The following is a 14,592-nucleotide window of genomic DNA, read 5'->3' on the forward strand; positions in this document are numbered from 1 at the left end:
CAGTGGGGGTACCACTGTGTCTCTTTCCTGGTCAAAGACTACATACAGAGGGTGTCTTAATTAGTGAGAGTAGGCAAGAATGATGATACATTAATTTTCAAATGAATCTATCCTTCTGACAGCCCTCTCTCAAGTACACACACTGCTACTGCAGGGTTATAGCACCTGCAAATATATGTAGTAATCTACCTGTAAACAGCATAGCTTGAGTGCCATTGACTACATCAGATCAACAGCTGGATTATACTTAAATGTAGATGCTCTGTCACAGTGGTGCTCAACCAGGGGTTTGAGGCCCCTCAAGGCTCCTTGAGGGACCCCCAGAAAAAACGGTTGTTTATTTTCACTTATTAATTCACTCATTAAGTGAGTCTAATGTGAGTAAGAGTCTTAAGAGTGAGGTTTCACCTACTCTACAGTTATCTCCTCAACTATATATGTCAACTATAAAATTCTGGTCTTCAGTCATACCTCACAACCAAAATTAATTCATGTGACATGAGGCAAAATGTTATCAGATGGGGTCCGTGACATAATGTCCATCAGTTCAGGAATCCTTGACACAATAAAAGCTGCTCTCGTCTATCAGGACAGCAGATGACTCACTTGCATTTACAGAACACAATCACTTGCTTTATATGGACTGGACTGCAGCATGCACGTGTGTCACCTTTCCATGGTTCCACTTGTGTGTGCTATTAAATTTGTATTTACTGTATACTGTTGTGTGCATGCCATTTGCTAACACATTTCTCTCTGTAAATTTAGATTGTGTGCCTTATTATAACAAAATGTAGTTCATTAAAAGATCATTTTCAAAATCTGACCTTCTTATTCCTTCAGGTTTTCTGTTGATCAAGTGACACTGCCCCTGACAAATAGGGCAATGAAATGTATCAGTAGTATGGAATACAAGAGAAAATACTGCACAGATGGTTTTAAAAATGTATATTTCCAACACCTACAACTCAGTCATATAATCTATAAACACCATCTTTGGAATGAGTTACACAAAAAACATGGTTGAAAAGATATTAGAGAGTGGTTAAAATATGAACTGTTAACATGCAGACCCAGCTTTTCATACCTAATTTCTTAACATTGTATATCTATATAAAATACTTGTAACAAGGTAGGGATTCTGCACAGAGCAAAAAGCAGAAATCACTATTGCTCACCAGGGTGTCTGACATACTTACAAAACAAAGCTGAGAAAACTTACATTAGAAAACTTCATACAATTTGAAGTTAAAGGTTGAAGTTTCAAATTTCACCGCAGTTTTGGTCACCTTTAAAAACGAAAAGTGTTGTTGCAGTGCAGATCTCATTAATGCTTCACCTGGGTCACTGAGATCTTACACCTGCATGGAGCTCACTTAGCCTAGATCACTGACAGGGCTACTTGGGCAGTCTGCAACATTAGATTGCTGCATCTCACCTGGATGCATTTTAAGCAACCATGATGTGCTTCTGACGTGTCTATCTGCTGACAAGCATTACGTTTTCATCACCGCGTGTTACTGCTGATGTGAGGACAGAGTAGAGCAGACTCGCTTGCACCTGTCATTTTCAGGTTTCCATGGCATCAGAAGAAGCGCCTTTGACTTTTGACTTGTCTTTTGTTTGGGAACAGTCATTGGCGTCTTCTAACAGTGAAAGGTTTAGCTCTGGTAAGGGGACCCTCCAGTACTGGAAGGAGTTGTAAGTGCAGTCTTCGGTTTCAGTGTGGGTGTCTTCATCAGCCTGAAAACAATGAGAACAAGTTGAGTTAAGGAGAAGTGTGCAAATTAGGTAACAGTAGTATTTTGGACTGGCTGTCCCAGGTGAGGTCAACCATATGTGGTCAAAATCAGAGCCACATTTTACACTCATAAAGTTGTTGACAGGTAGCTTGGAAAACACAGAGCTATACGGTGGGTAAAGGGTGACACCTGGTGGACAGTTCCTGCCATAACACCTGCTCACTTTATCTGAACAGCCCCACTGCAGCATATGCACACTGTTAAACTTCTGCTATGCTGTCAAAAACTTACTTTATCATCAGTAGCTTTAGGATTAACAGTCTCTGAACCCTCGCAGTCACCTCTGGGTCGCTTCTTGGAGCTTGTGAGCGTGCTGGTGCTGCGACGGTCCTGGAAACTTCCAGAAGTCTGCACTGTCACACTAGCTGCATGTTTCCTGGTGTCGCAGATCCTGGGCTTGCGATAAAGAGCTGTTTCTTCCTGTATCTCTGGGTCTTCAAAGTAGTGCGGCCTCTTCCTGCAGCGGCTGCCCAGCAGAGCCAGCAGGGACGGCGGGCTCACACCCCCGGTCGGAGCCATGCTGTCCAGGTGCATGTCAACACTGCTCATCAGGCGGCAACATCTTTTGGAGGGAGCGTCGTGCAGCAGCGTGTCCTCGGTGCGTCGCTTCGCCATTAATGTCGGCTCTGTCAGGGTACTAACATACAGCAGTAGAGCAAAACACGTGGGTCCAATACTGTTAGTAGCTGCTTTCAGTGCCTGCGATGATGCACATGGATGTGTTCCGCCTCGCACATTAAGCACCGGTAGTACAATCATTGAGAGGCAGTCCGGATTACCAATCAGAGGAGAGATCCGTTGTCTGGCCCCGCCCACCGCCGCATCTCTTCCTGTGGCGGTATTTTTATTTCATCCAAACCAGAATATTATCAGGGAATTAACTAGGATTTACCAGTGAATCCCCCTTCAGAAAATGTTGACCAACAAATTAAGTATCTAAAATGTTAATGATGTGGATTTTTCACATTAACTGTTTATCTTTTTTTCTGTAAATGTGATACCCCAGCATAAAGGTCCAAATGTTCTATCATCACACTGCCAAAGGTAAAACGCTGTTAGGGGAATGTTGAGTCCTTTATTTATTCATTTTGTTGGCTGACTCTAAAAAATTAAGGGTGTGCAATACCACAAATTTTGATTTAAACCTGATACCAAGCAATACCCCAAGAGGAATTGCTGATATCCGGTATCCGATATGATACTTTTCATCATGAATAGTGGCTTATGTAGGCCTACTTTCACGTTGGGGAAAGCAGTGTGTCATGATTTATGAGGCGAATAATCAGTCAGCTAAAGTAACAGCTAATGATGACCAGTTACAGTTTGAAAATGTAACTTTAACTAATGCTGAAGATCTGATTTGACTAAAATATTATTTTAACTTCTGGATATTTCTCACCTGAGCTTCTCTGACCGAGATCTGCAAGTGAACTCTGTCTCTGTGTCAGGGGTCTGGATGCTGAGGCATTCCCTCCTCCTCCCATCTTTTCGTTGCAGCTCCAAGTTCTCTTTCTTGTGTTTTTTTTTTCCACTTTCATTTAGCCATCACTCCTATTATGTATCAGAATAAACTAGTCACTAGTGTGATGCATATGTTGTTTGAGTGCAGACAACACAAGCTGTGGAGAAGCAAACTGTACATGCACTAGATGTGTTCACAACCACAGAATGTTGTTTGCACAGACTGTTACTCTTGAAATACAAACAGGTGCGACGTAGAAGTAATCCCTTTTTGGTATCGATTCTATTGATGCTAGGCTGGATCTTCAAAATGAAAACATAGAATCTATAGTATCGATATTTCAGTATTAATCCACCCACCCCTACTAAAGATACTCAAATTAGCCTACAAAATACCCACCCTACCAAGACTGCTACGACCACCATAACTTATTATGGACTTCACTTACAGACTTCCTGAAAATGTCTGCAAGGACATGACCTCCGTCTCCTTAATGGTAGCTACTGTCTTGATCGTAATGATCTATGTTCCGGCTTGCCACATGACATGCTGGCATTAAAAGTATGTTAGGTCAGTCTTTAAGGTGGTGACACTACTAACCTTTAAAGTGCTAAATTGGAGGGCCCCTTCATACATGCTACATCCCTCACAGCTGTATGTGTCATCCCTTATTCTCAAAGTCCAGGATAAGAAGAAAGAAGTCTTCCTATGTGGAATAATCTCCCAGCTGACATCAGTCTGATTCTGTCTTATGAACCTAAATGTAAATCTCTACTTTGTACTTTGTTCGTTTCTTACGGCCATTTCACAAAAGACATTTTGACCTATCATATCAGGAAAGGACAGCTGTAAATAATGACATTAATTGTGGTTAAATTCCAATTTTGTGGCTTCTATTTCAGGGCGCTGGTATTGTGTACGCTGCCACACTGTCATGACTTACTTGGACATTTAAATAGAACAAGCCACCATTGATTATATTAGTAACACTTGTGACTTTCCTGCTATAATAAGTCAAAATGTCTGCTGTGAATTCAGACCTGTTATATATAACTGGTGGACCCCTGGAAGAAAAGCACAGGTGTAACCAATAACATTAACGACTGTATTTAGTTGTGTGAGTCTACAATAGAACCGCTACATCATTAAATGTTATTGGTTACACCTGTGCTGTTCCTGCTGGTCAACATGCCTGCAGTGAAATACATCTGTTGTGGCTTAATATAAACTAAGGCACATGTATTCTCTTTATCCCGACTGGAAACTACCTCTTAACTGATAAGCAAGCCTGATGTAGCGCGCACAATCACATTTACTTTTTCAGCACCTGAACAAATGATGAAATAAATGAAAACACTTAAAGGAGCAGTGTGTAGAATTTAGTGGCATCTAGCAGTGAGGACAAACCTTTTTCACAGCAGACATTTTACACTGTAGGAAAAGCACAGGTCAAAGTGATAACATTAAAAATGGCTCAGTTCCATTAAGTGTCATAGTAAGCTATTCCAGTGAGCCAGCATGCACAATGTCAGGGCCTCCCCTAGGCAGAATGTTGGCACCATTAATGTTATTTAATACAGCCGTGATTTTCCTACTATGACATGTCAGAATGTGTGCTGTGAAAAAGGTCTCTCGTAGGTGGCAACCAGCTGAAATGGCTCCTTTATGCCAAGCATGAACTTCCTGTTAAGATTCCTCAAGTGTTTATTGTTTCTAGGTTTTCACCTGGAGCTGAATTATTTGCGGAAGTCTCTTCCTCTCTAACACAAACAGACCAGGGGCCGTATTCACAAAGCTTCCTCACACAAAGAGTTGATCCTTGTGACGAAAATCTAAAAAAAATTCTTAGTGTTGTGATGTTTTCTTAGAATTTCCCCTTAAAGTTAAGACTAGGTCCTTGTAAAGATAAAAGTTATTCACAGAGCATCTTAGACCTTAAAAGAGCTCCTGATGTGAAAAAGTGTTAGGAGTGGGGAGAGGACTTTTAAGAGGCTTAAGAGTTCCTTAAGCAGAGGAGGAAACGTTGGAAAGACAAAGAGGTCTGAGAAATATTCTCCAACACCTGATGACAGTGAGTAAATGAAATGCTACAGATTAGATTATGCAGGGATAATAATGTGTGGTTGATGCCATTAGGGATCACACATTTCCCACCTAACACTATAACACCGGAAATAAAATGATCACAATACTAAGATATTGGGAAAACTGGAAAAATGCAACAGTGCAGCATTGATGACTTGTATTGTTCTCAACCTTTCATCAGCAGTGATCACATTAACAATGACTTTCACAGTCAGCAGCTCATCTCATTTCCACTGGGTGTTCACACCTTGCAGGGTCAATAAAGGGTGTCTGTGACAACCAATCACATCTTTTAAAAGAATGCATCATACCTAGCAACGGGTCAATCACACCTCCTCAAGGTAAAAGTTTCTGTCCTTCCTTGCGCAGAGTTGCTCTGAGAACTTTCCTAAATCACTCCTAAGCTAGGACTCCTTACTAAAAATTTTTAGGTGAAGTTAGGAACTCTTTGAAAGTATTCTCAGAATGTTTGTGAATACGGCCCATTGTGTTTTAAACCGTTAAAAACACTGAAGAATGCAGTTTCACATTACAAATCATTGTTTTCCAATGCAGTTTGTCTCGTCACAGATGAGCTACTTACTAAAGTGGCCAACACAAAAATGCAAATGGCCGTCCCTAGAGCCAGTGTTTTGTTTGTCCATTGTGTGCCACAATAGAAACATGGCTGAGCAGCATGGCAGACTACATGGACGAGTGCCCGCTCCCTATGTAGACATAAATGGCTCATTCTAAGGTAACATGACAATGACATATTTCTTACTTTCAGGTGGTTATAAATAAAGAATACACACTTATTATATTCCATTTCTAATATATCCCCTAAATCCTACACACTGGACTTTTAAATTTGGCTTTGAGCTGCATTTCATTGAATTAAAATCATATCAAACTTAAAATAGCACACCTTCGGAGATTAATATATCTTTAAATGTTCTGCTTTATTCCAAAGTGTGATTAGAAACAAGAAAAGTCAATGAATGTCATCTCAAAATTTAAAACAACTTATTACTGAAAATCTGAAACATGGTTTGATTATATTTTCAGTGTTGACTGATAACAATGCAAATGAGAAGATATAGTTATTGGCACCATATTTGAAAAAATAAATAGATTTCAAAAGCTAATGTTCACATCACGCCATCCTATCTCTCTCTCTCACACACACATACACACACACACATACATACATTCTCACACACATTTACTCTCTCAGGCAGTGAAAGTCAATAAAAATGAGCATCAGTAAGACTGCAGGCAGTCAGGCAGGCAGGAGCGCAGTAAAAAGAAATAGACTCTTCGTGGCTTGTACCTGGCACACAAACCACTAAAAGAAAACAGCAATAAAGGGGAACTGACTCATCTCAAATCCAGGTATAAAGAGATGGAGAGTATTTAGATGTTATGTGATACATGTCTCAGGGCCTGCAGAGTTGAGCACATTCCTCCATGAGATACATAATTAAAAATATATATGACAAAAAAGAAAATTCATATCCACTGATTTTTTTTCCTTCTGTGTCCGTTTTCTTCTTAATTTTGTCAGTGTGATCTTCGCTTAGTCAGTGGTTGCACTCGTCTGAGTTCACTGTTTTTGTCATAATATTTCCTGTCACGTCAGGCTGTCTGTACCTTCTCGCCGTGGTGACTTAGCCGCTGGTGAACTCTGTTGGTCATCTTCTTTTTCTTCTTGACTGTTATAATACAGGTCTGCAGGTTTTCGTGCCACAAAGAAGACACAGTCGTAAATGTATCTCAACATAGAGCGGTCGTTCTCTGTGTAGGTGGTCTGAACTGACTCTCTCTCCACCTGCAGGAGAAACAAAATACTGTTTTACTACTGGAACAAGATTTTTGAAGACAAACATGATATTACACAATGAAAAGCCTTTGGTTTACCTCTATGTGGAAGCCGAAGTTAACGATCGCTGTCCGAATGTCTTCGTAACTAAGTTCAACAGACAGCTCGTTTGCCATATTCTCAAAGTGGTACAGCAGTGGACCTAAGGAAACATAGAATTAAAATTTTGAGATAAGTTTACAGAGACCCAAACATTTAACCTTTTTCCTTACAACTGCACTTTCTATTGAGTAAAAAAATTCATCCCACAACACTTTGAAACAAACAGTAACATTGATGTACATCCTAGTCATGGGACGGTGAAATCTTCCTTCTATTTTTTTAATTTGACTCACCCAGGTTGATCCACACTCCTCCGGGCTTCAGAATTTTCCAGATAGTCTCCACATACTCAATGACATTATGAGCTGTGTCAATAAAGAAGCAGGTAGCAACACAGTCCCAGGAATCTGACCGTAACAGACAATATATTATAACATGATCACTTCAAATTAATATTGCTAAGGTGCATAATTAACTAATCATCAAGCACTCCTCATTTACAGTATCTCCTCATCAGAGTGGTCTGTCTTATTTTGGGCCATTTAAATATGATCTTATGATGTATGATAAACACTTTTTACCAACAGAGATCAGCTGTATATTACCTGTAACCCATTCTTGAGGCCTGGAGTAGACTCTTGTTTGCATTTGTATTAATAAGCTGATATTAATTTGTTATAGTTAATGTAATCCATCAAACAAATTATGTAGAAGGCCAGACATAATCTCAGAGGTTTTCTGTGATTATTGAAGCCAGAAATCACTGCATCTGCCGGACCTTTTGTAAAAGATTGCGTTACGTGTTTTGCTGCTTCTTTTTATCCTTTTTTTGTTATTTTGTGATATGGCAACATTTTAAAACTGAAAAGCCACTGGACGTAGTGCGAATTATTTTGTGGAGCTTGGCCCATTTCTCTTTCAGTGTTATGCCATTAATTTGGCCATTTACAAATTAAGGAATACTACAGACAATCCACACAGCTTCTACTGACCTGGGTCGGTGTAGACTTCCACAAAGTCCCCTGCTACCATGGAGAAGTCTGAATCTAGTGGTAAGCTCTGAGGGTTGACATCAGGGAATCTGATTGATCTTGTTTGGTCGGAGGATTTCTTGTTGTTGCTAAACTGGTGGATCCAGGGGTACAGGGTCAGAGAGTTCACCTTCTCACACCTGAATGGAGCAGTCCAAATTCATGAAGACAGACAGATGGATGTGGTATTCAACAGCGTGAGGTCAGAATTATACTGCCAAACAAGTAAATATGAATTATGTGTTCTGATTTTGTTTGTGATCACTAAGACGTACTTAGAATAGAATTAAGTGCAATCGATGGACACCACAAGCAAGCAGAGATATCCTGTATAAATGTATGCATGAAGGTGACAGTTCCTATGTGTTGTGTAAGGCAGTTGGAGTCACAGGAGTGTTTGTGTCAGTATGTACTGTACCTATTGAGAACAAAGTTTGAAGAGAAGAGCATGAAGAAGCTCCATTCGTTGCCCTGGCAAATATAACCCAGCCGTGCTATCTCCCAGGCTAGACGGCCAAGCCCAGCACCCGGAATCAGCACACTCACCTTAGACACATCACTGACATAATAAAATGTACAAAATGCACATATCACATGGATAACATGTAGCAAGTCACATCCTCAGAATTATTACAAAACATACTAATACCAAAGCACATGGAAAATTTGTTTGCTTGTATCATTTCGTATCCATGAATCATTCTGTCTTAGCATGCATGCAGATGTTTGTGTGGTAGTCTGACTGAGTGAGCGTGTGTGCTTCCTACTATTGGTCACTTGGGAATAGTCTTTGGATCTCTTGGATGATGGGTTTGTAGCAGGTGTCCCTCTCAGCCCGGCCCGTCTCGCTCCAGTCTCTGACAAACTGCTTTATGGTGGACTTAAGCTTGTCCATGTCAAAAGTGGTGGATGGACGCACCTTTCGTGGATCCTCCTGTCAGTTGATGAAAGACACAAAACCTCTACCTTAATTCCTTGAGTAAATAACAACAAGATACTAAAACCACTACAAACTGTATCTGCATGCAGTTTATGTGTGTGCGGTATATGTACAGTAGACCAGTGTAAGCCAAGCCTTACTCTCTCGCCGTACTCAATGTTCTCAAACATGTGGAGGCTGTTGTGAATGATGGCCTGCAGAATCTCCTGGTTGTGGTCTGCACACTGGCTGATCCGGGCCAGGTTGGACAAAACATCTGGCAGCAAATCCTGGTGGTGCTGCGGGAGGCTCAGAAACTGACGCTCAGCACGCTTGACCTGCTCCTGGACATGGACCCTGACAAGAACAGAGGACACGGGTGAATATAAGGGGTCACACGCTTTCTCATGTCAGCTGTCAGATGTCAGCTTTGAGAGAACACAAGTAAGTTATCTGAGGAGCAAGTAGGTGTAAGACTGTTAGTTTATGCAGAATGGATCTAACACTCTAACACAAATGATTCCTATATTATTAACCCTCTTCACTGTCAATGAGTGTGAATGCTACATCACATTATACCTCTCTGAAGTTTGTTTTCACTTGTGAGCAGTGTTAGGGAGGAAAGAGTGCATCATGGAGTAGAAGTGATGCCATGACATGAGAGGAGCTTAGGTCAGAATATTAGCAAATAACCGTAAGCTAGTTAAACACACGTTAACCTAACTGTGGGAGGCACTAGCCACTTTAATAAACACGAACTATCCCAGCTGTCAGTTTTCCCTCCAAACCGTTAGTTATCTGCCCTTTGCTATTGTCGTTTGCTAACGATTTCGTTTACTGACACAAACTGTGGCTACCTGGCTCGTACTTCAATTAAAACGTTGTCATTCTACCTGTAAAATCTAAACGCATCGATAATTCTCCAGAAATGTTGCCTCTCCAGCCTGGCCTCCTCCTCGGGGGTGTATTTAATTCTCTCTTTGTTAAAATATGGTCCTCCCGGGGGTCCCTCTCCGGTTGTTTCGGCCATGTCTGAAACAAACTTACAGCCGTCCAATCAAAACGCGACAAACTTCTTCTTCGTGGGATTCAATAATTCCAACAGAGCAAGCTTCACGAGGCGTGTTGCTGCCACCTGCAGTCAGATGATGACACTGCAGTTAGTTGCTCTGAACCGGATGGAGGCAAACAATATATTACTGCACCTGCACCCCCTTCTCACAATTAATACATAATTATTCTGGTTCCGGGATGTCCATTTTGGTGCCCCCTGCCCCTTGCTTTTACTTGTTTTTAAGGCCCTTAATGGGTTGGGACCAGCTTACGTTACTAATTCTTTGTCGTTTTATAATCCTTCACGGCCTCTCAGATCCTCTGCAGCCGGCTTTTTAAATACAAACTACTCTAATAAGAAAATTGGCAGCTCAGCCTTTTTTAACTATGCACCACAATTATGGAACTCACTACCCAAGGATATAAGAGATACAAGCTCTGTGAAAATTTTCATACAACATTTGAAAACTTATTCATTCAACATTGCTTTCAACTAACTGTCGCTATTCCCTGGTTTTTATCCCCATCCTTCACATTTTTTATCTGCTTCCATGCATTCCACTGTTTTAATTTTATCTTTTACATATTATATTGTTCTTGGTTGCATTGTGCTGGATTTGCACTTGTCTTCTTTTTTTTTTTTTAAATTGTATTTGTCTGTTTTTATTTTATTGTAAAGCACTTTGAGCTACACTTCCCTGTATGAAAGGTGCTACATAAATAAAGTTTATTATTATTATTATTATAATTACACACTATTGCTATTTCTTATACGCTGAAAGGTCTTCAAGAGGCTATTTGATTTAAGTAATGCATAAGCAGGTGGTAAACATTTTTTAGAGTTTTATTTCGGCTGCCATGATATTCAGTTGTTCTCATAAAATCACCTGGTGATGTATCGTCAATGCTTACCTGCAGGGGCCTAAGTTTCATTTCAACACTGGGGGGATGACGTGGGGGTTGGCGGTCCTCCCAAAGGACATTTTGTGTGTCAAACACTTCATTATCTTCATTGTGGTGAATTTTATGCACCAATCTGGGCCTTTTATGCATCATTTCAAGGTGGAATTGTCTTTAATTTAGTCAAAAGTTCTCTGCAACTTTGTTTTTTTCTGGGGGAATGTTATGTCCCCCTGAAATCTACATCTAAGTCTATGCTTTCCTGTTAAATTAGAAAGCAATCTAAGCACCACAGCACAAGCCTCATATATATTACAAAACATCTCAGAAAAAAAGGATTTGAGAAATAAATCTGTTTTTTTGGCTGGGATAGATTTTTGAAGAAGAGGTTAAAGAAAAGTATTTAGGATAAATTGATAACTGCTTCACATAGTCCCTGAATAGTTTGTGTTGTGTGTTATAAAAGCTTATCTCTGTTTTAAGAAATGCCAAATGCTAATGGCTGTTGATAAAACTTTATCCCTGTATTATTTTACCTTCAAAAACCAATGTAAAATCAAACACTAATGAACTTCAAAGCTGTTAAACACTCAATCATAAAGGAGACACAAAAACAAAGATTTTTCTGAGTATTTTATGTATGTGATGCAACAGCTGTGTCTTCAGGAAACACAAAGTTCTTGTTCCATCAGATAGTTGGGTTGATAATCTTGCCCAGGAACAGTATGTTCTCTGTGTCGCGTTCAGTGATGGCGACCATAAATGGACGATTGAACTTCAAGACAGGGACGTGGCGGAAGGACAGAAGTGTGATGCCAATGCCTGTGGCGGCTGCGGCGGTGGCTCCAGCCTCGTCGACATCCAACGTAGCTTGGTGCACAACCTACGGTGAAATGGAGGCAGGAGTGGGATGAAAGATGGATGGAATAGAGTGTAGGTAATATTTGTGAAATAACACATTATGCTTTCTGTCCTTACATCTGAGACAGCCAGTTTTTGTCCCTCTGAAATGCCACTCAAATCTGCACGATCGCCAAACATGTCTGTCATTCCCATTTCTTGCAGCACATCATTCAGGTTGTAGGAAGACTTGATGGAGAACTTTGGAATATATATATTATATGTCCTTTAAAAAAAGGGGAAATAGACAAAGTGATTGATCTGACAAAAATAACTGATCTGACAGGAAAAGTTTTCTTAATACAGTCATTAATACAGTGTCAAACCTTCCATAATAGAAACAAAGAAAGGATGATTTTAGATTCTCCATACCTGGACTTCATCCATTTCAACCATTTGGTGACATGGCCTGGGCAAATGGTGTTCTCCAGTGTTGCCATGTCATCAGGCAACAGCAGCAGCATGGAGTAGGAGCTGTTGAAGGGGAGGTGGAGGACTGATGTGTTAATCACCTGGTCATAATAGGTATCAAGACTCTCCTCCATATTCATCATCTGGACTGGAACCTGGAAAATGAAGGTTTAAACATGAGGTGGAAAAGACATGCGGTGAGAGGGATGCATGATATGCTGAATTATTAATCCATTCTGAATAAAAGGTGCAACTTTGAACCTTGGTGTTCTCATCCACCATGAAGACGTCCTCCTTGGTGAGATCAGTATCAAATGGAGTCGCCCACTTTCCTGTTTGACAGTGATCAGAAGTAAAACACAACTTTTGGTGTGTACACAAAACTTAACCGTGTGACCTCAAGGGTCAGCAAACAAACCAGATCTAATCTCACATAACCTTTTACCTTTGTAGTAGATGTAGCTGAGGAGATACATGACTGTGTTTGGATCCATGCTTTCGACCAGCTTGTCTATCTTCCCGTTGGTCTTCTCCCCCACATACTTATTGATGGTATCTGCGCTTTCTTTGGTTTGGGCGAAGTCAACATTGAACCCATCTGCAGAGTAGGACTGCCTCAAGGTCTCCAGGAATGCAGGCTGCGGCTTGAAGCGGTTGTCCACGAATACAGCAGTGCCTTCACTGACGTCTTCATGAGACGTGTTGTGTGCCCTTTCCATTAGCATGTGGAAGGCATGATCCACAACTGACTGCGTCAGGAGGGTATTGTTGAATCCCAGACCACTGAAAAGCTGGTGGTGGGTCTCCCCTCGTGCTCCTACGGCCAAGGCAGCCAAGGCCACAGACACACTAACTGGGGAGAAGAAGATGTTCTTACCTTCGGAGTCAGCATGAGCTGCTAACTTCCTGTACAGGCGGAAGGCAAACTCTTTGTTGGCAGCAGTCACCCATGAGACGCTGTTGGTGTGGGTGTCGAGTTCAGTGTGTTGGTCATGGTGATTTAAGCCATAATGGTGATTGCCTCTCCCCACGCAGATCAGTGCTGATAAGATCCAGAACCCAACGGCTGCATGCATCATTGTGAACTGAGACAAAAGTTCAGAAGTGCAGCATTGTTGAGTTACACAATGTTTGCTATTGGTAATTTTTCTTCAAGCTAAAATAAATATGTCGTTTCAAAGGCCATGAAAACCCGTTCAATATTTTTTTTCAATCAGCTTCTTACTATGTTGTTATGATGTTTTAGTTATTTTACACACACTTTTATTCTTTTTTCTTTTTCTTGTGTACTTTTTTCAGTGTCATGTCTGTCCATCCACCAATAAGGACTTTGCAACATCCGATCAGAATCTGCTGAGTAGGTGGGCTGTTTGGTTACTGTTAATAAAATCTGATCAAACCACCCACACAGCCCTCATGAGTGTCCCATTGTGAGGTTGAATTCCAAATAAAAAATATTAAAAGATGTTTTTTTTTTAAAAAAGTCATGACTATTTAATGTTATTGAAAAGTATGTTACATTTACAGTGGCTATCATTAACAGAATCGCCTAAGGAGAAGAGAAGAGTAAATGAAGTCATTTCTAAAGAATTTACATTTACAGTTGTAACTCACTACAGTTGTTAGATATTTTCCAATCCCAGTGTGCACAGTTAGCCTACATCTCAAAGTCAAGATGTCAAACACTGTTTTTAACAGTTGGCAGAATAGTTTAACTTGTATGTTAACACAAAACCCAATTCATCTGAGCTCTCCCAATCTATTTAACCACTTACCTCCTCCTGGTTGAAACGCAGACAGTGAAGCACAGGTTGAACAGAGGGGGACATCCCTTTTTATAAGATTGATCAAGTTAACTGAACTTTGGCTTTGTTTATTCTCTATCTCGGACTCTTATTTGCTCTGCCCCTGCATTTGTTCTGTGTAATGATTACTATGATCAAACTGAGACTGCACATGAAAACTGCAAAAGCCAAGCTGCCACCGTTTGCTTCAGCAGCATGTACAAAAAACATATTAGTAATGGTTACTCATCAGTCTCCAGCCCAGACTCTGTCTCATGCCACCTGTTACATTAGACACCCAATTTCTGTTTTTGTGTTTAAGTAGCACTGGTGTGTGAACTG

At 40.6% G+C, this 14,592-nt stretch overlaps 3 protein-coding genes across 3 annotated transcripts; all 3 read right to left on the reverse strand.

The window, feature by feature from the left end:
* Positions 1–914: 914 nt before the first annotated feature.
* LOC117252954 (uncharacterized) lies at positions 915–2,546 on the reverse strand. Its single transcript, XM_033620260.2, has 2 exons — positions 2,034–2,546; positions 915–1,743 (listed from the first exon to the last, which is right to left on the reverse strand). Exons 1-2 carry the CDS (start codon positions 2,415–2,417, stop codon positions 1,570–1,572), a joined length of 558 nt encoding a protein of 185 aa, XP_033476151.1. The 5' UTR covers positions 2,418–2,546; the 3' UTR covers positions 915–1,569.
* Positions 2,547–6,271: 3,725 nt separating this feature from the next.
* Positions 6,272–10,260, reverse strand: carnmt1 (carnosine N-methyltransferase 1). Its single transcript, XM_033618763.2, has 8 exons — positions 10,096–10,260; positions 9,364–9,559; positions 9,051–9,217; positions 8,702–8,842; positions 8,245–8,423; positions 7,546–7,659; positions 7,249–7,352; positions 6,272–7,159 (listed from the first exon to the last, which is right to left on the reverse strand). The coding sequence occupies exons 1-8, from the start codon at positions 10,230–10,232 to the stop codon at positions 6,962–6,964; spliced, it is 1,236 nt and encodes a 411-aa protein (XP_033474654.1). The 5' UTR covers positions 10,233–10,260; the 3' UTR covers positions 6,272–6,961.
* Positions 10,261–11,775: 1,515 nt separating this feature from the next.
* On the reverse strand, positions 11,776–14,394 carry LOC117252082 (serpin A3-2-like). Its single transcript, XM_033618761.2, has 6 exons — positions 14,242–14,394; positions 12,912–13,551; positions 12,728–12,798; positions 12,428–12,621; positions 12,134–12,281; positions 11,776–12,038 (listed from the first exon to the last, which is right to left on the reverse strand). Exons 1-6 carry the CDS (start codon positions 14,293–14,295, stop codon positions 11,844–11,846), a joined length of 1,302 nt encoding a protein of 433 aa, XP_033474652.1. The 5' UTR covers positions 14,296–14,394; the 3' UTR covers positions 11,776–11,843.
* Between the last annotated feature and the right edge of the window lie 198 nt (positions 14,395–14,592).

This window comes from Epinephelus lanceolatus, chromosome 9, assembly GCF_041903045.1.
Source record: "Epinephelus lanceolatus isolate andai-2023 chromosome 9, ASM4190304v1, whole genome shotgun sequence".
Classification (NCBI taxonomy): domain Eukaryota; kingdom Metazoa; phylum Chordata; class Actinopteri; order Perciformes; family Serranidae; genus Epinephelus; species Epinephelus lanceolatus.